The 24,531-nt window shown below is 44.2% G+C and overlaps 1 protein-coding gene across 2 annotated transcripts in view; it reads right to left on the bottom strand.

Annotated features, from left to right (window-relative positions):
* PAPSS2 (3'-phosphoadenosine 5'-phosphosulfate synthase 2) overlaps positions 1-6,532 on the bottom strand; it is a 61,757-nt gene extending 55,225 nt beyond the window's left edge. Inside the window, exon 1 of one of the 2 annotated variants that reach the window (XM_081157989.1) lies at positions 6,330-6,532. In XM_081157989.1, coding sequence (XP_081014115.1) covers positions 6,330-6,356 — 27 coding nt within the window. In that variant the 5' untranslated portion in view covers positions 6,357-6,532. The remainder of the gene's footprint in view (positions 1-6,329) is intronic. The other variant, XM_081157990.1, reaches the window with a different exon arrangement.
* Between the last annotated feature and the right edge of the window lie 17,999 nt (positions 6,533-24,531).

Below are 24,531 nucleotides of genomic sequence, written 5' to 3'. Positions count from 1 at the left end.
TCATTCAATAAAGCCCATTAGAACTTTAATTTTTTTAAAAAAACCTTAGTGGATAACCTGGCTGACATGGCTGAGCAGTTGAGCACTGACCTATGAACCAGGAGATCATGGTTCAATTCCCAGTCAGGGCACATGCCTGAGTTGTGGGCTCATTCCTTGGTAGGGGGTGTGCAGGAGGCAGCCGATCAATGACTCATCATGGATGCTTCTATCTTGTTCTCTCCCTCTCCCTTCCTTTCTCTGAAATCAATAAAGATATATTAAAAAAAAAAAAAAAAAAAAAAAAAAGCTTAGTGGATAAAAAGCAATATTTTAAACAACACACAGAAAGCAGATGTTAACTAGATATTTAAAGCAAATGTTAACCTAGAACAGAAATGATCAACTTTAATGATGTAGCTTTTGATATATTTATGTGTTTTAGAAAAGCTTACTTTTATTGCCAAAAGTTAATATTTGGTGCTCACCAGATTGAGCTTGTCATGTTTATGATAGTTGTGTTTCCACAGTACCAGTTATAGCAAAATCAAATTCAGGAGTAAATTTGAAATGCAGAAAGAGTTGCTGATAAGATGTTAAAGGAAACCACACCAGCCAACTGATGGAAGTCATTTTACACACCATGTGCTATCAGAGGCAAGTTATATTTCAAATTTTAATACAGTGGCTCTTGCAGAGAGAAAAAAATATTTCCATCTTGTGCACCAATTTATCCTAAATTAAAAAATTATTTGGTGATCAAAAAGGTAGGAAAGAATAAAGACCAAATTTTTAATAAATTCCATATTTATGATCAACCAACTAACCTTCATGAGAAGCTTTATTTAATCTTTATCTGAAGAGAAGCAAGGGGAGTTTAGACATCAGTGTGAGTCTGAGAAGGGGATTGCTCCTGCGCCTGGTGCCGGGCTTGGGTAGAGAGGGGCTGGATAGCTTTGGGAGCTCTGAAAATGGGGGGCACTGGGCGTACTTCGGATCTTAAATAGATCCCAGAGGAGAGGAGGCATTAGACTTCTGCAGCTTGCAGAGCCCCTGGAAGTCCCAGCCCGGCTACAGCAGACAGCAGTATCCTGGGAGCATGGAGGAAGCACCGAGCCTCACTGAACTCCCCAAGTTGCGCTGGAGCAGCACAGCGGCCTCGGGGTCCCCAGAGAGAGCAGGGAAAAAGCAAGAAGACATGCTGAAATCGGAGGGTGACACAGGATGAGACAGGACGACGGAAGTCTCTAAGGATGCTGGCATCGGCAGAGGCCGCAGGACACAGCGAGCACCCCTCACCCCAGGCCTCAGCAGCTTTGTAGGGGGAAAGGGTTAAAGTAACTGTCTATGACCTAAGTTTACTTGCTCGTAAAGGCACGATACAGGAATGATATGAAACATTAGTGGTACATAGGAATAGAGAAGAGGCAGAGATTTTTATTTCCAGCAATGACGGCCTAGGTTATACACACCAAATGGCTGGTTATAATATAAAATAATCTCGTTAAAAACATGAAAGAGCTGACAAGACAGTAAGAAGCTGTCAGGCCAAATTCTGCAGGAAAGCATGAGCCTACGAGGTGAGCAGGGAGGCACTTTTGTCCTGATAGGGGTGGATCCGATATGATTTTGACAGCCTCACCTGGGAGTTGAAACAAATCAGAGCCCATAATCCAAGTGGGGCGAATAAAAAGGCCTTCCTTATGTTAAGCTGAGGCTCCTAAGAGTCACACCCCAACAACAAGAGAACCAGAATAAAACCACTGCCCGGTCTGAGAGGCTGCAAGGACAGTTGCCTTGGCATTGAAAGGTATACGTAGGGAGGTGAGGTCCCTGAGAAGTTGTATACACAGGCTGGCCCTTGTGTGCAAAATTGCAACTCAAATCTACATCACCTGGGTGGTCTAAAAAACTGAGAGTGGTAAATTTAGGTTAAAGTGGCTCCAGACTAGTAATGCCACCAAGCACCTGGCAGGAACAAAAGCAAATCCTCTGGGGGGGAGGGGGGTGTTGGGTGGAGGGGAGGACATTCATCCTAAGCCTCAAAGAATCCATGAAAGTAATTTTTCAGTGGTAATAACAAATACCCAGCAAAACTGAGCAAGCCCACAGGAGCAGACAGATGAGGGGTGGAAGTGGGGGTGGGATTCAAAGAAAACTCTAGATCCTAAAAGCAAATTCATTCTCTAATGAATTCTGTAGCCATTTACGCAACAAATATTTATTGAGCACCTACTCTGTGCCAGGACCTATGCCAGGTTGCTGGGCATATATGCCATTTTGGCTGTTATATGAACAAATCACCCAGGGGATGAAAGGTTAGTTGAACTGCCATTATATTTATGTTTATTTACCTTTAGTTTCTGTGTTTTCCTAAGACTTCCAGACACAAGGACTGAAGAGTGCCCATTACTATTTAGTGATAGGTTTTGAAATAAACAATAATCTCCAAGGACTGAGATTCACATCATTGATTCCTTTCCCAGACTCTCAGTCCCTAAAGGTTCCATGTTTGAGTTAAGCCTAATTATCCCCTGAACAAACCACAGAGCCACGTGCATGCAAAGAAAAGTGATGAAAGACAGGGAAAACTATCTCAGAGACATAAAACTCAGACTTAAGTACATTTATCCTTGTGAAACTCCAAACAGATGAAAAAGAATAGCATGAATTAGACATTAATTTTAAGGTAGATCTGGAAACAGCTGAAGGCACAGGAAGGGTGGAAAGAATTGAGTCCATAATTTACTTATACAAAGATTGCGTTTCTTGGTGACGGATGGTTGGCAAACTCTTGCTAATATCTGGGTTACTCTGGTGCGTTTACACTAATTACCAACCTTTGGCTTCTGCCTAGCTTTTCACAATAAGGATTCAAATAGTCAATCTCTATACTACTGCATTTGCTCTTATTATATATTATATAAATATTCTGGCGGTTATTTACTTAGCCTTCAGGATGGTATGACTTGTGCTTTCTTCTTGTCTGCCAAACCACAACACTATGGTATAGTAATAATAATAATAGCTACTTATTCTGGGTCTGCAACTGTGCAAAGACACTTTTTAGGAGTTATTCAGTCCTCACGATAATTGTAAGGGGTAAGTCATTGTTACCCCCATTTTGTGCTCAAAGTTGGGCAGACCTGAATTCAAATCCTGCCCTGCTTTTGTCATTTCTCCTCCCCTAAAGATGAGGCTCAGCTTCCTGGGTGAAGGCCGCTGTGGGGATGAAATGAAATACAGTGTGGCTCAGTACAGTGTGGCCTCTAGGAAGCACCTGTTTCTTCTTTCTTGCAATGGTTCCTTGTCATGAAATCCATGTCTTGACTTAGGCAGCATCTTCAAATAGGTAGACAACCTCTTGCATTTATGAAGAGTGTTCTGCTTTCAATACCCCTTCACTTCCTTCCCAACCATTGGCTTGTTTGATCCTTTGAAAGCTATATTAATACCTTAGTTGACATTTTTAGATTGGTTGTCTTCAGGACATAATAACTGTCTGTCAGCCTTGACAAATGCTAATCCAGGAAATGATGTGAGAAGAAAGGACTTTTCTTTCCAGTCCTCTGGAGGCAGTCTGCCTCCTTCCTTCTCCTAATCTACGTGTGTGTGCAAGAGGTGTGGGGGTGGCCAGTGTTGGAGGTAATTCAAGGGTGGTAGGGAGGGATGTGACACGTAGGTGTCCTAGGCTTAGGATGCCCAGCACAGAGTGAATGTGCCACCGTCCCTTATAAAAAGAACGTTTCTTTTCTTTTTTTCTCAAGCTTGTGAGAAAATCATCCTACCTTCTCTTATTTAAACCAAAACTACATACTTACTCTTCTTACAGTGGTCTGGATTGAAAGGCTATATTCATCAATGTGGCAAAAAATCCTGGGAAAGATGCATTCACCCCAATATACTGCCTGGCACACAGCAGGGACTCAACAAATATTTGAAGTTACTGCAATGACTGCGGTGTATCCTCTGTTGACAATGAAGAAAATGCAATGCTTCCTCACTTCTAGGGTAGCCTCCTAGATCAGCAAGATTCACTTGTCAAATAACTGATTAGTTGAGAGGTCACACAGGTGGACAGATTTTGTTTTGGCCTGCAAGGTTTCAAAATACATTTTGAATTAACATTTAAAGCTTCAGCGGTTTCATATACATTTACAGCTTGCTTGCTTTACCCAACAGTATCTATCTGACCCTTTTGGGAACCTGTGCTGGTGCCTGAATTATAACTGTGGGCTAAATAAAAGTTCAGAAGTCCTGTCAGCTAGATCAGGTGTTCATTTAATCCTAAAAAGAACACGCCCCAAACACCCCAAACAAAAACTAGAAGGTTCAAAATGTGCGATTACAAAACCCAAACTCCCAAGGCCCTCAAATTTCTCTCTGAGAAAGGACTGTGCAGCTCCCACAATCAGCTTGTAAAGCCGTCTTCTCAAACCCTCCACTTCACGGGTTCTTGCTAATTAGAGGCATGAAGAGGAAACACCATCTGCCCCTTCACTACTAATGCTTGAAAAAGCTCCCCACCCCCATCAGAACTGGGAAAGAATTCCTGATGCAAGCAGGGAGGAAGCCTTAAAACTCCACTGACATAAAAAGGTACTAAATGCCACAGTTGCTTGTCGTTTAGAAGATACCATTTAGAATTTTACAGAAATTAATCAAATTAAATAGGCCTAAAATGCAAGTGATTTTTCACTTAATATTTTTTTTTTAAAAAAATATCTTTATTGATTTCAGAGAGAGGAAAGGAGAGGGAGAGAGAGAGATAGAAACACCAAGGATGAGAGAGTCATTGATCGGCTGCAGCCCGCAACCCGGGCATGTGCCCTGATCGGGAATCGAACCCTGATCGCCTGGATCCTAGGTCGATGCTCAACCACTGAGCCACACCCGGCCGGGCTCACTTAATATTTTAAAATATATTACAATACTGAGAGTCTCCCCACTTTAAAATCATTCCTATAGAAGGCACATAGATCCTGACGATCCTTCCCTTTCACATTGATGCCGCCTCCCTCCAGGACCCTCCTTTGCTGGTCCAGTGTGGTCCCCTGAAACCACAGAGCCCCCACTCCCTTTCCCTTGCTGCTCAAGCCCACACTTCTAGCCCCTGCACCAAGTGGCCCCTTTCCTTTCCTTCCCTAATTCTTGTTTTTTCATCTCTCCCTCAATCCACCACACATACACCTTAAAGATATTTCAGTAATAAGCATTATATAATAATAGTAATAAAATTATTATACATTACTAATGTATTACATTAATAATACATTAATATTACTTATAGTAATAAATATTTATTGAGCGCCTACTATGTGCCAAGCACAAGTTTATTTAAAAGAAGTCAGCCCATTGAGTGGCCCCCATAATCACCTGAGGCTCGCAGGGTGGCAGTCAAAGAGGAGTGTTCAGCAGTCAGACTGCTGGTTGGGACCTTAGCAAGGCTCGCAGACCACCTCTGGTGTGGTCCAAGCACCGTCTACAGGGCTCCTTCCAACTCTTAAGAGTCTGTGGTTACTGCTGTCATATTCAAGGATGTGAAATTTATAGAAGCCCCTATCGCTGAGTGGGAAAGGAACTTTTGCCTTTGGCAAGCCCTCTGTTCCCCATGAAAGGGATGTCCCAGATTAATTCTGGATAAAACTGAGCCTCCTCAAAACAATCCCCTCATCTCACTCCAAGGCGAGGAGTCGCCCTGGCTGAACTTGAGGTGCCACCAGATGCCAGTAGGGAGCGGAATTTAGCTAAGGGTTAAAGCCTGCCAGTGTAGAAAAGCAATTTCCTCCAGTAAGTCTAGATAATTGCAGTTTCCTCTATGAAAGTCCGTCATCAAGTCCACGACAAGGAAGGTCAATGGACGAAGTTCCAATGCCTGTCGCTGACGTTCGCCCAGAGACCCGACCTGGCAGAACCGGAGTCAGCTCAGCCCTCCACCCGCTCGGGTATCACGCAGCAGAAAAGGCGGGTCGGGGCAAGCTCGCGGGGAGGAAAGGACATTTCTCGTCTCTCTCCTTTCGCTAGGTTCGGACCTACTCTGCAAGCTCGGGGGTCTGGCCGGGCGCGACCGCTCCAAGGCGCGTAGGTTCCCAGAGGCGCGCGGCGGCGGGGCGCGGGCGCGGGCGGGCGCGGCGGAGGGGCGCGGGCGGGCGCGGGTGCGAGCGCGGGGGCGGGCGCGCGCGGGCTGCCCGGGGTCCCGCCGAGCCTCGCCCCGCGGCCGTCCCTCCCCCGCCCCGGCCCCGCGCCGCGGCCGCTCGCCCCCTCCCGGGCAGGGTGGGAGCCAAGCGCCCCGGGAGGCGCGGCGCCGCGGGCTGGAGGGAAGGGGGAGAGGCAGGCGACTGGAAGCCTACCGTCTTCTGCTTCTTGACCCCCGACATGCTGGCGGCGGCGCCGGCGCGCTGGGACTCGGGGCCGGCTCCCGGAGCGGACGCTGGGACGCGCGGGCGGCGGCTGCGGGACGCCGGGGAAGGAGGTATAAAAAGGCTCCGCAGACACGTCGCACTTCCCTTGACCAGCCCCCTCCTCCTACTCCTCCTCCCGCGCTCCTCTCCGCCCCGTCGGCCCCGCCAGCGGCGCCCAGCCCAGGGGACCCGGCCGCCGCCTGGGCGGGGTCCGGCCGGCCGCCTGCTCGCGGGAGCGGCGGCCCCGGCGGCGGGAGGCGGGCCCGCGGCGCGGGGCCCGGGGTCAGCCTCGGCCTCGCCTGTGGCGCTCGCGGCGGGCCCCGGAGCATCCCCCGCCCCCCGCCGCCCGCGCCGCCGGGGGGAAGCCGTCCTGCCTCTGGGGCGCGGAGCTCGTTTGCCCAGCACGGGGGCGCTGACACCCTCCGCGGGCTCGGGCGCCCAGCTCGCGGGCGCTGCGGGGCTGAGGGCGACCGTGCGCCTGGGCCGAGCCTCGCTGCACTCCCTGAGCTCCGCCTCCGCCTCGGGCGCCCCCGCACCGGGCACAGCCCCCCAGTCTCTTCATTTTGAGGCTTTCAGACTTCCTCGAGGTGATATTCCGGGTGAGGGGCCTCGAGGCCAGCTGCCAGCCTCGCTGCCGGGCTTTGCACGAGCCCCGGCGCAGACGGTGATAGGATCGCGCCCGCGCCGCCGCCCGCGTGGCGGGGGCCGCGCACCGAGCTGAGCGCGCGATGCCCTCGCTCCCGCGGAGCTCACGGCGTTTCCCGGTGTTAGCCAAGGGTCCCCTGAGGCGCTGCTCCTCGCAAAGCCAAGGGCAGCGAGGCCAGCCCCTGAGGCTGTCCGGTGGTATGGCCCAGCGGCCGGCCTCAGTCCACCCCCTAAGCAGGCCTGTAGAGTTCTGTGCGTCCTGCAGCCGGGATGGGCCCTGCGGGAAAGCGTAAAAGGGGGCCCAAGGTGAAGGCTTCAGGCTGGACCCCGGGCCTCCAAGGTTTTTATCAGAGGGCAGCACAAGGAAACTCAAAGAACCCGAATGCCTGGGACGAGCTGAGGTAAGGAGGAGAGCAGCTGTGATGAGTGCCAGGCACCTTGAGGACAATGGCGGGGCCTCACACCCCTTTGTGCCTTAACTCCTTGCCTCATGCCACAAACAGAATAGGACAGTATGGGGGAAAGAACCATGAAGATACCCAAGAGCCACACTGCCTGTTGCAACTTTGGTTTTCCTTCTGTGAAAGAGCCAGAGAAGTTACACCCTAAAGGGGTGAGGGCTGGAACTTTTCTTTCCTACCTAATTGTATTTCTGGAAGACCGCCAGCTTTCCAGACAGGCACCTGGAGATCTGAGGACTCACTGACTGCCCTTCTCCACGGAAAGGTGGGAAAGAAAAGTAAATCAGGAGTCGAAAACTTAAAAGGCAGCCTCCGTGTTTTTACAGTGTTAAAATGTCAGTGTATTTATTTTCTTACTCATTCTGAGTAAGCTGCCACGACTCCCTTCAACTGTGAGCAGCTAGAGGGCAAATACTGGGTTTGAGTTTCTGTGTTGGACACAAACTAGTACTTTTTGGATTTATGTGATTTAGACAGCAATATCCCGTTCTAATTTCATTGGAAAAAAGCTTTTGTATCAGTTCCAGTCATATCTTGGACCCTGCCAGATCCTGCCCTAAGAGAAAAGGTAAATTAAGTCGGATGGAGAAATAGCAATTTGCATAATTGTATTTCTTCATATTGCCTTTAAAAAACTCATGTTCTTGAAACAGAAGGAAGTTAAAGGCAAATCCCTAGGGCTACTCCCCTGTATTTTATAGATGGCCAATGTAATAAGGGGTGTCGAGAGAAGGGGGGTAATCTGAACCTGTCGCTAGTTGGGCAGAGTTGAGATTCAAACCCAGGCCAACTGACTCCCAAATGCTCTGTGCACAGCATCATAGCCGCTAGGTCAACTATTTCGAGACTCCACGATAATTGTAAACTAGACTGTTTATCCTGTTTTCGATTTGATTAATTCTCAAATAGTACTTTGGAACAGATATTCTTTTACTGCTTCCAAAGACTTGTGAAATAGGAGGCCCGAGCTCCCTTGGACCCAAACTGCGGGTTGTTTAAGATCCTTTAACATCACACATCATCAGTTTAGTTGTAATGCCGCATGGCGACTCACTGAAAAGCAAAATAATCATTCTTTTTAACTTACTTTCCCAGGGGTTTTCTCTTAAGGGGAGTATCCTGAATTCTTTTTCATCTCACTGCCTTAGGAGAGGACATCCCTTCTGAAACGATATGCGCAGCTAGCAGCTTAATTTTTGGAGTCTATGATTCCAGCACATCAGAAGTGGGAGAGGACCCATTCAGAAGAAAGGAGGAGGGGTTGAGGCTCATTCTTTCATATGGACACACTCTGCATGACGTTCTCAGTAGTGTTCCCTCCCAGACTCCACTGTAAAACACTGCAGCCTGCACTGATTGTACCAACTCATAATCCGCGAGACTACTTACAACATTTGCATGAAGGTTTCTTTCTATTTTCTTCCTTCCAGGAGCTGACTGGGCCTTAATAATTTACTTAATGAGGTGGTGATTATAACTTCGTCTTTTTTTGTTTACAAAAGATGGTATTAGTCAGCTCACCCAAATAAGCAAGGGAAACACATCTACAAAGAATGCCAGTGTTGGTGAGACCTTTATGCCACAGGTTCTCCAACACATTTTGGGTGTGGGGGCTCATCACATTTTAGGGGACCTAGCTTGGAGGTACCACCCCTGGATGACCATTCCAAAGAAATGCATCTACATTGCCCCCTACTGGCTGGGATGCTTGGAGACCTAATGGTTGAAACTCCAGAACAAAAATAAGTTCATCTGTTCCCTTGGATCAAAAAGCCCTTAGAGAAAGTCAGCTAGGATTCACTCTTCCCAGGCACAGATACTACCAAGACCAGCAATATGTGGTCCCTGTCTTCAAGAAACTCACAGTCTAGAGAAGGAGACAGACTTCGTCCGCCCACCCTCACCCCAATAATTTTATTTATTTTTATTATAATTTTTTTACTCTTCATCCAAGGATATTTTTTCCATTGCTTTTCAGAGAGAGTGGAAGGGGGAGAGAGAGAAACATCGATGTGAGATGATGTGAGAGAGGGCCAGGGATCGAGCTTCCAAGCGAGGTATGTGCCCTTGGTCGGAATTGAACCCCGGACCCTTCAGTCCTCAGGCCAACGCTCTAACCACTGAGCAAAACCTGCTAGGGCCCCAATCAATTTAATACAGTACATGCATGACATAGTCAGGGAAAAATGACATTTTATTTTTACTTAAAACACATGCCCTTCACTAACCATTGATATGAGGCTAAGGGTTTCTGTTGTGGTATGGGTGTGCGGGTTTCAACCGCGGCACCGGGTGTGGGCCTGTGGCCGCGTCTCCCAGATCCAGGCCCCCCCCATCCGCCCGCATCTCCGCCCCTCCTACCGTCTCGGTGCTTCTTCAGTTCCCTGGTTGCAGGGCTTCTGTGCAGCCCTATCTCAGGGGGCTCTGAGCGATGGTGGTTCTGTATTTTAGTTGTCATTTTGATGTGGTTGCGGGAGGCAGTGCGTGCAGCTGCTACCTACACATCATCTTGTTTGTCTCTCCAGTGCATCCTAATGTCAGAGCATTCAGCTTACTGTGGGCATCAGTCATTATCTTTTCCAGAAGAAATTGAGAACATAAATTAAATTGGTCAGTTAAAAGAAACGATATTGTGGGAGCACAGAGGAGGGGCATTCAGTCAATTAATATAATCTCTCAAGTTTTGGAAGGAGGGGGGATTGACGGAGCTGTCAGACTTTCTCAGGGAAGAGGAGGATTCATGAACTGAGACTCGAAAGAAGGGCTGGTTTTGCCAGCCCTCCCCTCCCCAAAGTAGGGGTGTATGTGAATTCGAAAATCTAAGGGCAGAGAGCTGCATGAAATAACCTGGTATGTTCAGAAAATAACAAGTATCTGTATAGCTGAGTTTAGGAGATGTAATAGTGGGAGAAGTTGTCAGAGGACGTATCACCTACAATCAGAGAGCTTCGGGTTTTGCATGCTCTCTTCTTCATGCTCATCAAAGAGCATTAGCCACATGGCTGGCCTTCCATTTGTTCATTAGTCATGGGACACTTCTCATGTCCAAGGATGAGAAGTCACTATCCTGAGGTGTTTGTGGTCTGATGAAGCAGATGAATATGTACACGGATAATTCCAAGGGAATGTGATAAGTGCCTGAATAAAGAGAGATTTGAACAGGGACACACACACACACAGGGGCAATGACTGCTAGACTATGAAGAGAGCCCAGTGGATGGTGATAATTTAACCTGTTTCAATGATCAAAGAAAGCTAGGTAACGGTGATTTGTCACCATACTGATGGGCCAGGCTGTCTGGGCTCTTGTTCTTGGCTACATGAAGCATTCACTTCCTACCTGCCATTCCCTGTGCCACCTTCCGAAATTGCCCCAGCCTGTCGCTGAAGACCCAGGTAGAGCAGAGAAAAGCTGCTGACTGCCAGGCTGCACAGCAACACTGACCCTGTCAGCAAACGGCTGCCACAGAGCTTGGGCGGCTAGAGGAAAAGCCCACACTCCCAGGCGCAAGTTATGCTCTTTTCCCACTTCTTGGGTGGAGTCCAGCCAAAAGTTTTGGTCTACTCTTTGTATTAGTTTAAAAAGAAGTGCAATTATTAGCAATTAGGACCAACTCAAGTCCTTTTCCAGGATTTTTCTGTTGGAGCTGTGGAAGGAGGCCTTTCCCTTCTCAGTTAGGAAGTGTCTGCACTGCCTATAAAACCAAGGATGTGGGTAGCTACGTCTCCTCCCATGTGGAAAAGATTCAGAGAGTGACAAAGAGTTGGGGAGGAGATCTAGTGTTGTCAAATTCTCAGTCTCTGCCTCAAGTTTCCCAGACTGCCCTGCTTCCCAAGACTCTTCTTGTGATCCTGTGAGTTACCCCAATAGCCTTCCAACTAATACACCTGTTTATTTTGACTAAGATAATTTGAGTTGGGTGACCTCCATTGGGACCAAAATAGGCCTGACTTATTTAATAACCAGCCTTTGGACCACTGTGAAAACTGCATGAGGGGATATGTGTGAAATTTCCACATGGTTACTGAGCAATGCTCAATAAATCTACTGAACTTAATTGTATCAAACATGATAATTTAGAATTACTTTTACATTTATGATAGTTCAAGACTTCAAGATTGATGGAAATTTTTATTATAACCTCTAGGCTTATTTCACACTTTTAAAGGTATAAAATAGAAATGACTTGAATTCCCTTCACATTTAAAGATGCTCCAAAATATGGAAAGTTGGTGAAATTTTCAGTTTATCATGAAAGTAACTTTCAGCTAGCTACAGAGTTGCCAATAGTAGCCTATAGTATTTACTGCAGTTTATATTAAACAACAGTTTATTATAGAGCTATACTTCCTTTGAGAATGATATTTCCTGTGAAATATTTCTGCTGCTTTTAACTGTGCTTCAATTTTGCTCATTTTATTTTATTTTATTACATTCTTTTATTACAAATGACATCTGTTTGTTTTGCTCATGCTCCATCTGACATCACAATAATTTACATCCAATTATTTAATTAGGTTGTCAACTAGATTGCTAGTGATAACTTCTATAGAGTTGTTCTATTCTGCAAAAATACCTCCAGGCATTTTAGCTAGAGGCATAAAAAAGTATGCCTCACTACATTTAGAGTGTTTTGAGAAAATATATTTTTCCTCAAGGATTTGAAAATTTGGAGGGTTGTCCTGGCTTCTGAAGGACAGGCTTACTCCCCAACGTGCTCTTCAAATAAATGGTGGTGAACATGGGCTGTGACATTTCAGCCCAGAGTACTTGTAGGAGCTGTGATATCCACAATACTCCTTCCCTCCTGAAATATTACTGCACTGTGAAGTGCAAAGAGGGCTTTAACAAAATGAGATCCCGGGACTCCTACCTAAATCAATTATAAATGCTTTCCATCCATGCTCACTGCTTACTCTCTGTTCATGTTGGTATGTGAAAATTCTGCTTCCATTAAAATGAGTCAGCCAAGTTGGGGATTTTTTTTTAGCAGAACTAAAATAAAATGCCAATAAGTTGAACATGTATGTACCTGCATCATACAAAAGCACTTGTGTCTAATAGGAGTTGTGAAATTATACAGTATGAAAAACCTTTAAAAGCTATTCTATCAGGAAGCAATTATTTTAATTTGTCACATTCTAAGCCTGGCCATGTTGACATAAGTAGTAGATTCACACAAGATACAAACTTCCTCAAAAAATGATGGAGATATGAGGGTCTCTTAAACTAATACATAATGCTCTTTCCAAGTAAGTTTGGGGGGAAATCATCTGTGGGAATTCTGTAAACTTTTCCCTGCCTAAAAAACTATCCTCAAACTTAGTCCTGATTATCCATTCCATTCCTTAATCTACTTGGCCATGGATACCTTTCTTCATATTAGAATTCGGCTAAGAAAGCATTTGCTGAACCCATCCATGGCCTAAGGATTGAGTTGTTTTACAAATACAAATTCCCAAGGTAGTGCAACAAAGTGAGGGCGAGTTGTTAAGATTAATTTGTTGTTTTAGGCCCAGTGCCCAGTTGGTTAAGTCGTGACAATAAAGCTAATGCACGTAGCACTTGACACTATTCTAAGTGCCTTACATATGTCAACTTAACCTTAAAACAACCTCTAAAGCAGTGAATATTGTGTGCTCATTACCTAGAAGAAGAAATGAGGCACAAACAGGTTAAGTATCTAAGTAAATGGTTAAGTCAGGATTCAAACCCAGAGAGTCTGATTCCACAATCCATGTTTATAACAACTAGGTATGTAACCCCTTGTGCCTGTGCATGCAATATTTAAAAAAACAAACAAAAAACCATATTGAACAGAATAATGTTCATTAACCTGGAGTTTTTAGTAGAAAAGTCATTCTGCATAAGTGAAAAGAGGAATGTAAATGGTTCTGGAGACTATACCAATTTTTTATTTTAATGCTTTAAAACAAATTGTTTTATAATTTTGCCCCAAATACTTCCAAGAACAAGAACGAGCTCTGTTTCCAGACAAGACCTTGCTAGGGAAGGGGCAGGTGTATTTGCTAGCTTTGTTCATACCTGTTCATCTGGTGAACTTTAAAAACAACTTGTTCTCTTAAGTAGGGTTAATGAGTCTATGGAAATGTATTTATAATGTCAAGTTGCTTAGCAATCCCTTTATTGGAGATAACGCTTTTGCAGTTATATCTTGAGCCCTGCCCAGGTTGAATAATCAGAAACTCCGTATCAGTTGAGTCCAATGGGAGGAGCTTGAAATCTGTAAAGAAACAAGCATCAGAGTCTTACTGACCAGACTTCTTTCCTTGCTAGCTCCTAGGGCATAGGAAATAGATTCAGCATTATTTTTAAATCATAAATAAACTCTCCTTCTTACTGAGTGGGATAGAATTCTTTAAGTCGATTCCTAAAGATCCAACCAAACTCCTGAAAAATGATGAAAGCTCAGCAGCACAGGGCCTTTTCAACCTCGCCATTGCCCGTGATAGGAGGATAGGTGATCCTGTCACTGACGTTTACTCCACAGAAAAAGAAACGTCAAATCCTCCTACCTCCCTAGTTGACGTGGGGGGAGGGGCTGGTGAGATGGGGATTTGCTGAGCTTGCCTCTGATGTAACCTTGTGGGGTGGGGAGGTCTGCAGTGTGGTTTAGGCTGCGCCCTGAGACAAAAAGCAAGGCGCAGAACAATCTCTTCTTTCTCTCTCCTCCTACTCCTCCTTTTTAAGTAAAAGGCTGTATCGAAACAGAATCCACATACCATAAAATTCACCCATTCAAAGTGTACAGTTCAGTGGGCTTTAGTATATTCACAAAGTTGTACTGTACAACCTTCATCAAAACCAAATTTAGAATATTTTCATTACCCCCAAAAGAAAGCCCGCGCTATTTGGCTGTCACCCCACAATTCCCCACCCCCCCTCCAGCCCCTGGCAACTACCAGTCTACTTTCTGTCTCTATAGATTTGCCTGTTCTGGATATTTCATGTGAATGGAATCACACAGTAAGTGGCCTTTTGTGTCTGGCTTCTCTCAGCGTATTTCAAGGCTCATCCATGTTGTGGCATGCATCAGTACTTTCCTTCTCTTTATTGCCAATAGTATTCTATTGTACAGAAATACCACATTTTCTTTACCCAGTTTTGGAGGACATTTGGGTTATTTCCACCTTTTGACTGTTGCAAATAGTGTTGCTACAATCATTCATGTGCAAGTTTTTGTGTAGACATATGTGTCCATTTCTCTTGGGTATATATAAAACTGGAAAGGCTGTTTCTTATGCTAACTCCATGTTTAACAACTTGAGGAACTGCCAGACCATTTTATGAAGTGGCTGCCTTGCTTTACATTCCCACCAGCAATGTATGAAGGTTCCAATCTCTCCACATCCTTGCCAACACTTGTTATTGTCCAGCTTTTTTATTAAGAAAAAAGTGGGCGTGAAGTGGTATCACATTGTGCATTTGCTTTGCATTTCCCTGAAGGCTGATGATGTCGAACGTCTTTTTAGTGCATATTGGCCATTTGTGTACTTTGGAGAACTTCCTATCCATCACATTTTTCTTACTTGCTTAAGTTTCCCCTTTCATAAGGAAAAGTATCGCTCTATTTCAGGCTTTGTTCACCTTGTTACCATGTGCAATCTCTAGCAAATCTTGAAAACACCAGTCAGTGATTACTTGCATTATCAAAGTATTGATTTTAATGGAGCATGAAACTTCAATACTCACACAGAGAGCTCAAAGTCCATTGCCAATAGACTTCTCTTTGGTCTAATAGTCTTACTTTATCCAAAAGCCCCATTTAACCTTCAGGGCATTATTCTGGAGCCTATCACTCAAAATAAGGTCCAATCAGAGAATATCAGAGGAAGCATTCCAAATAGATCAGTGAAATAGGATGGTCACATCATGTGACTCATCAATTGTGGTGGCTGGTTTGGGTTCCAGATCCCACACCAGCCACCACAATTTACCTGGGACAGTCCTAATTTTAAAAGCAGGAGTCCAGGGAAACCCTTTAGTCTGAGGTAAGCCCAGTTGGTTAGTCACCCCAGAGCCATTCTAATTCTCCCAGTTATATAGGCAATAGAATTATAAATGAGGGCGCAATAAAGAGCAGATAGTACATCTTCAGGCCTTGCAGGCAGCACAGATTTGAATTCTGGCCCTGACATTTATTGGGTTGTGAATTTTAGCATGCTTCTTTAACTCTGTGAGCCTCAGGAAAGTTCAGATGAGACACAGTGGGGTGATATCTATTGTGGTTTAAGTCCAACCACATTAAGGTGCAATTCATATCTAGTGAACAGTAGCCTTGAGAATCCTTCAGTTACAAAACCAAGTATAGTTCCAGTACATGGTTTGCTATGATCAATGCTGAAGATAATTTTACTAGACTCTTTAATTCTTCATTAATTTATCTTAATGAATTGCTCACTCTCTTCTATCACCACTCTTATACCTGCCACCAGGAACAATGGTTTCACTTTTTGGATCAAACCCTTACAGTCACTCACAATCTTTTTCAGCGGACATGCATTGCTAGTTTCAGGCACAACTGTGCCTTCTGGCACTTCTGGGTGTATGTGCTCATCGGGTAGACCAGCGGGACATTCCCTGCATTATTTGAATTCTTTCTCTTTTTTCTAAGGACACAAGACAGAATCCTTGCAAGGTAAATGTGTGTATGATGTGATTTCACTGTGAAGTGTTTAAACCACCTAGCAGAGGGCTGAGTAAGCCCTCAGGCAAAAGACCCTCAGACACGTCCAAAGCCCCCTAAATTTTTTTGTAGTTGAGGTGGCAGCTCCCAAGTTTCCCATCTCAAGAGAACAACAGTGTGTTGGAAGTTCAGAACCCTGTTCAGAACCCTGGAAGTGATGCCATTTTGATGACTCTCCCACAGCCACTGTTTTGGGAATCTGCCCAGGTCTGCCCCACCCGGCCTATCGTTTCGTACACAAATCACAACTGGCATGTCAGAGGTGGGCTGGGTGCCTGGGAGCACAGTTCAGTTCAGTCTGGTTGGATGTAGAGTGTTAGGTCTGCTCTGGGGAACAGCAGGTCCCATAACTTAAGGTTGGTAATGACTTGAGGCAGAATATTATACCCCTCCCCTTATCCAACAGGAGCAGGTAGGAATAGAGTGTGAAGACAGAGGTACCATTTCCTAGGGAAACTAAGGCATTCAGAACTTTGCCTGGCACTCAAAGTGGTACCCTGCCAGTGCTAGGGCTTTAGATTTTTTGTTATGTTTATTTTTGTTTACTCTTCAAGATGTTCCCCAGTGATGCTTCTTAATCAAAGGCAAACACTTTGTGTCCGCTGAAGCAGAAATCCCTTTCTGGTAAGGCAAAAAACTGTGAAACTTAAATGCCCATCAGTAAAGGAGTGGTTAAGAAAGTTACAATATATCCTTATATTGGAATACTATGCAGTCATTAAAAAAACAAGGTGGACGTATCTGTTCTAATATGGAACTCCCGCTGAGACATATTAAGTGGGGAAAAAACCAAGGGTAATAACAAGAAAGTCAGTCTTACCATTTGTAAAAAAAGGAAAGGAGCCATGGAGATAAGTACATATAGATAGGCTTGTATTTGTATTGCGTGTCTCTGGAAAGATACATAAAAAACTAGTAGCAGTGGTTGCCTCTTGAAGGGGAATCAGGGAGAGAAGGAAGACTTGCTTTTCATTGCATGTTCCTTTGTACTGTTTGAATATTTTTTTACACATGCATACTTATAAAAAAATAATATGAAAGTCCAATCACCAAGAAACTGAAAACAACAGGAAAACAAACAAACAAAACCAGAATCTCACTTGTATTCAAGCAGAGTGGTCATAGAATTCCTACTGCTCTTTGTTTTTTCTTTTCTTTTCTGGCTAAAGAGTTTTATAATCATTAAGTAAAGTAGTCCATATTTGAGTTGGACTATTTCCTACATACTAGTGAAAGACATGTTCCAACAGTGTTTCAAAGACAAAGTATCAATCAGTTCATGACAGTGCCTGGATTGGAACTTAGAGCTACAATGGCCATGCTCATTTTATATTAATTTGCACTTGACTCTAAGAAAATGAATGTGTAATAAAGGCTGAAGTGGAAAATAACTTCATAAAAACAGTTTCAAATGTCTGTGAGTAGCTAAGCTTAAGCCAACTATTTGAAAAGCTGTGGGATCCAGAATATGCAGTCAGAGACAACAGGAGTCAGGAGTACACCTGGGTGATTGGAATTGGGTGAGATTCAAGTTTCTCTGTGGGAGACAAAAAAGTGGCAGTTTATGTTGATCCTTCATTCATTCTACAAGCTCTACTGAGTCCTTACTCAGTTGATGGCAGGCACAGTGCAAGGTGCTAGAGGTATGAATGGAGGTACAGCTGTCATTTTCCCTTGCCCAGAATCCATTGCCCCCTTTCTTGATGACATCTTGATTGACATCTTGATTTTCCTTTGGGAAACCACTCATTCCCTACTCTTGCTTCATTTGGTTCCTTCCAGAGAGGCTAGCCCTGCACCCTGTCCCCCAGGACCTCCACCAAGCACAGGCACTGGAGGGGTACTTGGTATATCCTAAGTTCCTGGTGACAGTGCTGTGCATGAGACTTAAGAAAAGCAATCAGGGACTCCCATGGAACTATCAAGAAGATGAAGATCTCTCTCCAGTGGAGGCTGATGCTGTGAGAATGTGAAGCTGTCTGTAACCTGACGAGAAGACCAACAGAAACAAAAGCAGAGCTGACGGAAGATTCTGGGTACCATTATTTCAGGATTGGATCCAGCTACATCGAAAATGGATATACCCCTAGACTTTTTAAGTGCTAGGAACTAATAATAATTTTGCTTTTTTGTTTAAGTCAGTTTGAGTAATATATTTGTCACTTGAAACCCGAATGTTCCTGACAAATAAAGGAGATAAAAGACCGTTCCTTCCTCCAAGGCATTCCAGTCCTCTGGGGAGAGGCAGACACACAACTGAGAATTAGTTACCTGAGGGTGGTTGCTATGACAAGGCATGTACCTGGTGTGGTGGGAACAGGAAAGGCGCAGATGATGTGGTAAGACATCTTAGAGTTGTAAAGAATCTGAGAGTTTTTCTGAACTAATCCTCTCATTCAAACAGAGACTTTGAAGCCCAGACTCATCCAAGAGATGCAAAGTAGCTAAGAATGGTTCTGAACTATACTCTACCCCTCTAGTGTGAAAGCAATTTTTAAATAGCATTTTCCCCTTATAACCAAAGATTATATATATTCATTGTAGAAAACTTAGAAAATATAAGACCGAAAAACAAAATGAGTCACCCATAATGCTCACTCGTCAACCGGAGATACCCACTGTTACAATTTTGGTCAATACCCTTCCAATCTTTCTCCATAAATCCCTTAACTTTTTTTATTTTTTACAAAAATGGAATCATACTGTTTTGTAATATGCTTCTTAAAATGAACTCTACTTTGTAACATTTATCCATATTATTAGACATTCTTCAAGAATATTTAGTGCTCGCTTCGGCAGCACATATACTAAAATTGGAATGATACAGAGAAGATTAGCATGGCCCCTGCGCAAGGATGACAAGCAAATTCGTGAAGCGTTCCATATTTAAAAAAAAAAAGAAAGAAAGAAAATTAGCTGCATAACTTATTGACCCAATCTCCTCTTGGATGCTTAGGTTGCTCCAATTTTTTTATTATATGCAATATAGAGATGAATTCCTTAAAGATAAATCTTTGTGGCCATCCTGATTACTTCCTTAGGACAAATTCCCATCCATGAAATTGCTAGATCAAAGAGTTCACATATTTTAAAATAAAAGCTCACATTTCAATTTTAAACCAAATAGGTAAATATTTTTACATTATACTCTTAACCTTTGCTAGAAAGGGCAAAAATCTCAAGTCATTTGCATACAAGAAGCTACATATATTATAATTGTAAGGATTATCTTTGTAATGAGGGGGGGAGGGAATAATTTCATTGAGACAGGAAGTCTGTCAGAGAAGACAGGCATGTTAATATGTATCATGCTAAATTATAAGCATGAAGAGAGCTCTTCAACCTTTCCTTCTGTAAACCCATCCATTACACTGCCTGCCCCAGGGTCACTGACCTCAAGCACAAATCAAATCATGCCATGGCCTTGCCCAAACCTTTTCATTCCTCCCTCCTGCCTCCTGACCACAATTCTTTATGGAGGTATTCAAATCCCTTAAGATATGGCTCCCAAGCCATATTTTGAACCTTATTTCCCCCTAGTCACCTGCCCTAGTGCATCTAATGCTGTAGACGTGGCCACCATTCACTGGCCCACTCTGTGCCTTCGCTCACATTGCTACCATTTTCAAGAATGACATTCTCCTTCATCTCTACATTTTGAAACCCTACCATTGCTCAAGGCTCAAATGCCACCCCCTCTGCAGGGCTTTTCAAGCTTATCCCAGCAAACCTCTCTGGTTTAAGTTATAGTTGACTGCGAGGCGCTGGATGCCTCTGTGGGCTTCTTGAAGGCAGAAACATGTCTCGTGCTTGCACTGGCAGCACATACACTAAAATTGGAAGGATACAGAGAAGATTAGCGTGGCCCCTGTGTGAGGATGACATGCCAATTCCTGAAGCTCTAGAAACATGCCTCCCTGGGCTTCCTCTCATCAGCCAGCTCTGTGCCTTGCACGTGCACACCACCAAGGAAATATTTGTGGAATAGCATTTTTCATGCATTATACTTAAGTGAAATGGCACCAAGTTTATTAATCTAGCAGGACCATGTTTAATTGAGTAGGTCTCATTCATTATGTTATTACACAGTAGTTCCCCTTTTTCTGTAATTTTACTTTCTGTGGTTTCAGTTACCCACAGTCCACTGCAGTGCAAAAATATTAAATGGAAAATTTCAGAAATAAACTATTCATGTTTTAAGTTACACACTGTCCTGAGGAGTGTGATGAAATCTCAAGCCATCCTGCTCCATCTCGCCTGGGACCTGAAACACCCTCTGGGCAGTGTATCCACGCTGTATACGCTTCCTGCCTGTTAGTCACCTAGTCGCTGTCTCTGTTATCAAACTGATTATCATGATATCACAGTGCTTGTATTCAAGTAACTTCTATTTTACTTAATAATACCTCATTCGTCTCACTTCATCTCATCTCATAGACAATGTATCATCTCAGGTCACCGCAGGAGGAAGGGTGAGCACCATACAATAAAATATTTTGAGAGACCACTTCACATAACCTTTATTACAGTGTATTGTTATAATTGTTCTTTTTTATTTTATTTTGTTCTTTTTTATTATTGTTTTTAATCTCTTACTGTGCTTAATTCATAAATTACACTTTATCATAGATATGTATGTATAAGATAAAACATAGTATATATAAGGTCTGGTACTAGCCCAGGTTTCAGAAATCCACTGGGGATCTTGCCTTCCAAAGCCATCAAAAAAGGCTCTTGGTGGATGGGATGGCGACTGCAATGAACTCCAGTTTGAAAAACAGCCTTTCAGTATTTACAGACAGTGCGAAATTCCATGTTACGTTTAGAGAAATTCTGGAAACTGACTTGAAATGGAACATTATACTTTATTTCAAGGAAACATGAGTAAAGGTTGTACTAAAACATTCGGACTACATAAACATGTTTATGGTTTCCCCTCACGCTCCCCCAACACACACAAGTGCGGTCCTTCCCTTACAGAGAACTCCATGAAATGAATCTCTAGTGTGCTGCTGACAAAACAGCCTTGAAAAGGGCTTTAGAACAGCTTGACTTGGTGCTGGGACCGCAGGACGAGCTGAACCAAGAGAGCCTTGTCCGACTGTTAAATTGCTTTTCATGCACTTCGCTCTGCCCGACGCAGCTGAAGAATGTCGCTCTGTGCGTTTCGTGACACACTGTGGAGTCGGTACGAAGCTGACATCAGAGGCTTGCCAATAAATAAATCTGCGCTGCATTTCCTAGCCTGTCTCAAAATGTTTCATGTACAGGAAAGCGAGTACATTCAGAATGCATGGGTTTAAAAAAAAAAAGCAAAAAAAAGCAAAAAAAAGCAGGAGCTGTCATTTGAAACTGTCCTAAATAGAGAGCCCATCTGCATCTCAGTGAGAAGCCCAGGAACGTCCTTCGTGGGTCTCACGTGCTCGCCACCTCCCCAGGCTCCCGTAGAGCGGCTGCTGGGATCTGAAGGATCATACCCATCGCTGACGGCGCCGCGAAGGCCGCAAACCTCTGTAATCGATACCTTAATCCTGTGTAACCACTGAATTCTGCGGATCGCGTGGAGGTAACAGAAAAGAAAGCTGGAGGGACTCTGGGGCTGAGCAGATAGAATAGACTTCATAAGGCGTGTGCCCTGTGCCCTGGGTCCGACAGGATGAGCAAGGCTTTGGAAGCGCAGGGGGCACAGAGGGCAGCCCGGGCCGACGGAGAGGTGCGCGCACAGGCACAGCAGCACGGAAAGCCTTCCTGGGGTAGGGAATCACATGTGCTTCAGGGAGTTAGCTCGGAAACACACAGCGGATGGCAGGGGAGGCGCAGGGGGCGAGGCTGGTGAGAGGGAGGGCTGAGGTTACGAAGATGTGGCCAGCGTGTGGGCCGAAAGCTGCAGCTGTGCTCCAACAGTGATGGGGAGCCAGCGGAAGGTCTGAGACCATTAGTAGTATGGCTAGATTTGTGCTTTAAAGTTCCTCTCTTTGGGAAAGTGCCCGTTGCTGTAGGATAGTTTTGAATTGACCTTCCAGATCCACCCTCCGCCCCCTGCTCTGTGCCCAGGAGGCTGACCTCTGCGGAGAGCACCCGTGGGCTCGCTTTCCCCCAGCTTGCTTGCATTTGGCAGGCGCTGGCGGGAAAGCAAAGGGTAGGAGGAGCAGTGAGGTACTGTATTATTCAGGGTTCATCAGAGACAGAACCAATAGGATTGTGTGTTTATGTAGTTATAAAATGGATTGTAGAAGTAAAGGATGGAGAAAACCTGAGTTGATCATTTTTTTATATAAAAAGAACCTAGAGCCCGGCCGGGCGTGGCTCAGCGGTTGAGCATTGACCTAGGATTCAGGCGATCGGGGTTCGATTCACGTGTCAGGGCTCATGCCCAGGTTGCGGGCTAGGCAGCTGATCAATGACTCTCTCATCATTGATGTTTCTCTCTCTCCCCCTCCTTTCCTCTCTCTGAAATCAATAAAGATATGTTTAAAAAAAAAAAAAAGGACCTAGAGAGTTTAATCACTAATTTAATATAAACCAACAGTGTAATGCAACTATCAAAATATTTCAAGCAATTTAATATAGATATATTTCTATGAATATAGAAAAGCATCCAGAACATAGAAGGTAACAGCCTTAGGGTTCCCTGTCAGGTGAGAGCAGAGCTGGGGTGCCATGTTCACAGTGGGGAGCCAAGTAGCCAGAGTGGCATTAGATTGTGCCCTATGGAGAAAGATCAGGTTGGCAAACAGTTTGTAAATAATAGCCCCTAGAGCATGGATGAAAAAATGGATACTGCCTTGGATTGCAGAAGACAAAAGAATACTTGCCCTCCAGCTAAAAATACTTGGGAGCTTGCTGTCTCAAAGAGAAAGGCCTCGTTCTAAGTTGCTTCAAAGAGGCAGAAGCAGGATCAGTGGAAGGAAGTTGCAGGGAGGCAACCTTTTATTCAGTGTATGCGCATGAGCATTCTCCGACTTGCTCTGATTAATGGTGGAATTAGTAGCTTGAAAGATTCAACTCCGTGTTCCTGAAAGTGTCCGGGGAACTGTGTCATAGAAAGGATTCTTTTCACTGTGGAAGGCTGGGCTTCCAGCTGAACAGGGTTCGTGATTTTGATAATATGTAGCAAAGATGCATTCATATATTTATCAAGAGTTAGCCTCATCTCCCAGAAGGTTTAATTTTCATTTCCTCTTTTCAAAAACAGAAATAATTATGTCCAGGTTTAACACCCTTCTTTTAAGGTGGTTTGATGCTGCTGAAAGTAACATTGTGGTATAAGAAGAATATCCATAGTTTCAGTCAATATATTAGTTATGCACCTATTATTGACAGTAATTAATCATGATAATAGCTAACACATATAGAGCTATGTATCAGTCGTTGGTCTTAGCACATATTAGCTCATTTAACCTTAGCGACAATCCAGTAACTATATGATGGTATTATCCCTATTTTTCAGATGAGGAAAATGAGTCACAAAGACATTAAATAACTCCTCTGAGGTGACACAGCTAGAGAAAGACAAAGCCAGGATTCAAACCCAGACAGCCTGGCTCCAGGATTGCTGCTCTTAACCCTATACCAGATACAGTGTCAGAGCTGAATACCCATTAGACATAGTTCTTAGAACCCCAGGATACTATTAGATGTGCACCAAACTTTTAATTTCTTCAAAAATCAGAAGAAAAATAAATAAATGTAGGATTGAAGAAATGTTTCACTGCCTTCCCTCATACTAGAAAAAAAAGAGACAATTTTAGGGCCAGTGAAAATCCACTTTGATGGAAGAAGGCCCATGAAGGCAAAATGTGGCCCCACCGTTTCTACCTGCAGGAATTTTCAAAACACATTTCTTGAAAAAGGTGGTATTTTTTCCTTCCTTTCCCCCACATCCTTCCATGTATAATCTTCGCCTTTTTTAAAATAGCTTGCCACCAAGTTCCGCTGGTGGTCTGTTGCAGAAGCTGTGTTCCATTCAACTTCTATCTGCCAGCCTGAGGCGCAAGCACTGATTAAAGCTGGAAATCTTGACTGACACCTGGAGTAACTTGCCCTTCTTTTCTGAGCTGCTTCTGAAAGGCAAATGGCTACAATCACACTTTCAAATAGGTGGTATTTTAACTCCACCTTGTGATTAAACTGATGCCCCTCTTTCTTTGAGATGACACAAGGGGAAGGGGAGGGATGAAGAGGAAATTCCAGGTACAGGCAAGAACATGATCAAAGGCGTGGAAGCAGGGAGGCAGGAGAAATATTAATCCAGGATGGGCGTGGGAGAAGATGAGTGTGGCAGGTCAGAAAGGAATGTGCTCAACCTCCTTGCTAGAAGAGCTGGACCTCTGGAGA

Source organism: Miniopterus schreibersii (genome assembly GCF_964146895.1).
Source record: "Miniopterus schreibersii genome assembly, chromosome: 14".
Classification (NCBI taxonomy): domain Eukaryota; kingdom Metazoa; phylum Chordata; class Mammalia; order Chiroptera; family Miniopteridae; genus Miniopterus; species Miniopterus schreibersii.
The sequence above is the reverse complement of the archived record's forward strand: the minus strand, read 5'-3'. Positions and strand labels throughout refer to the sequence as shown.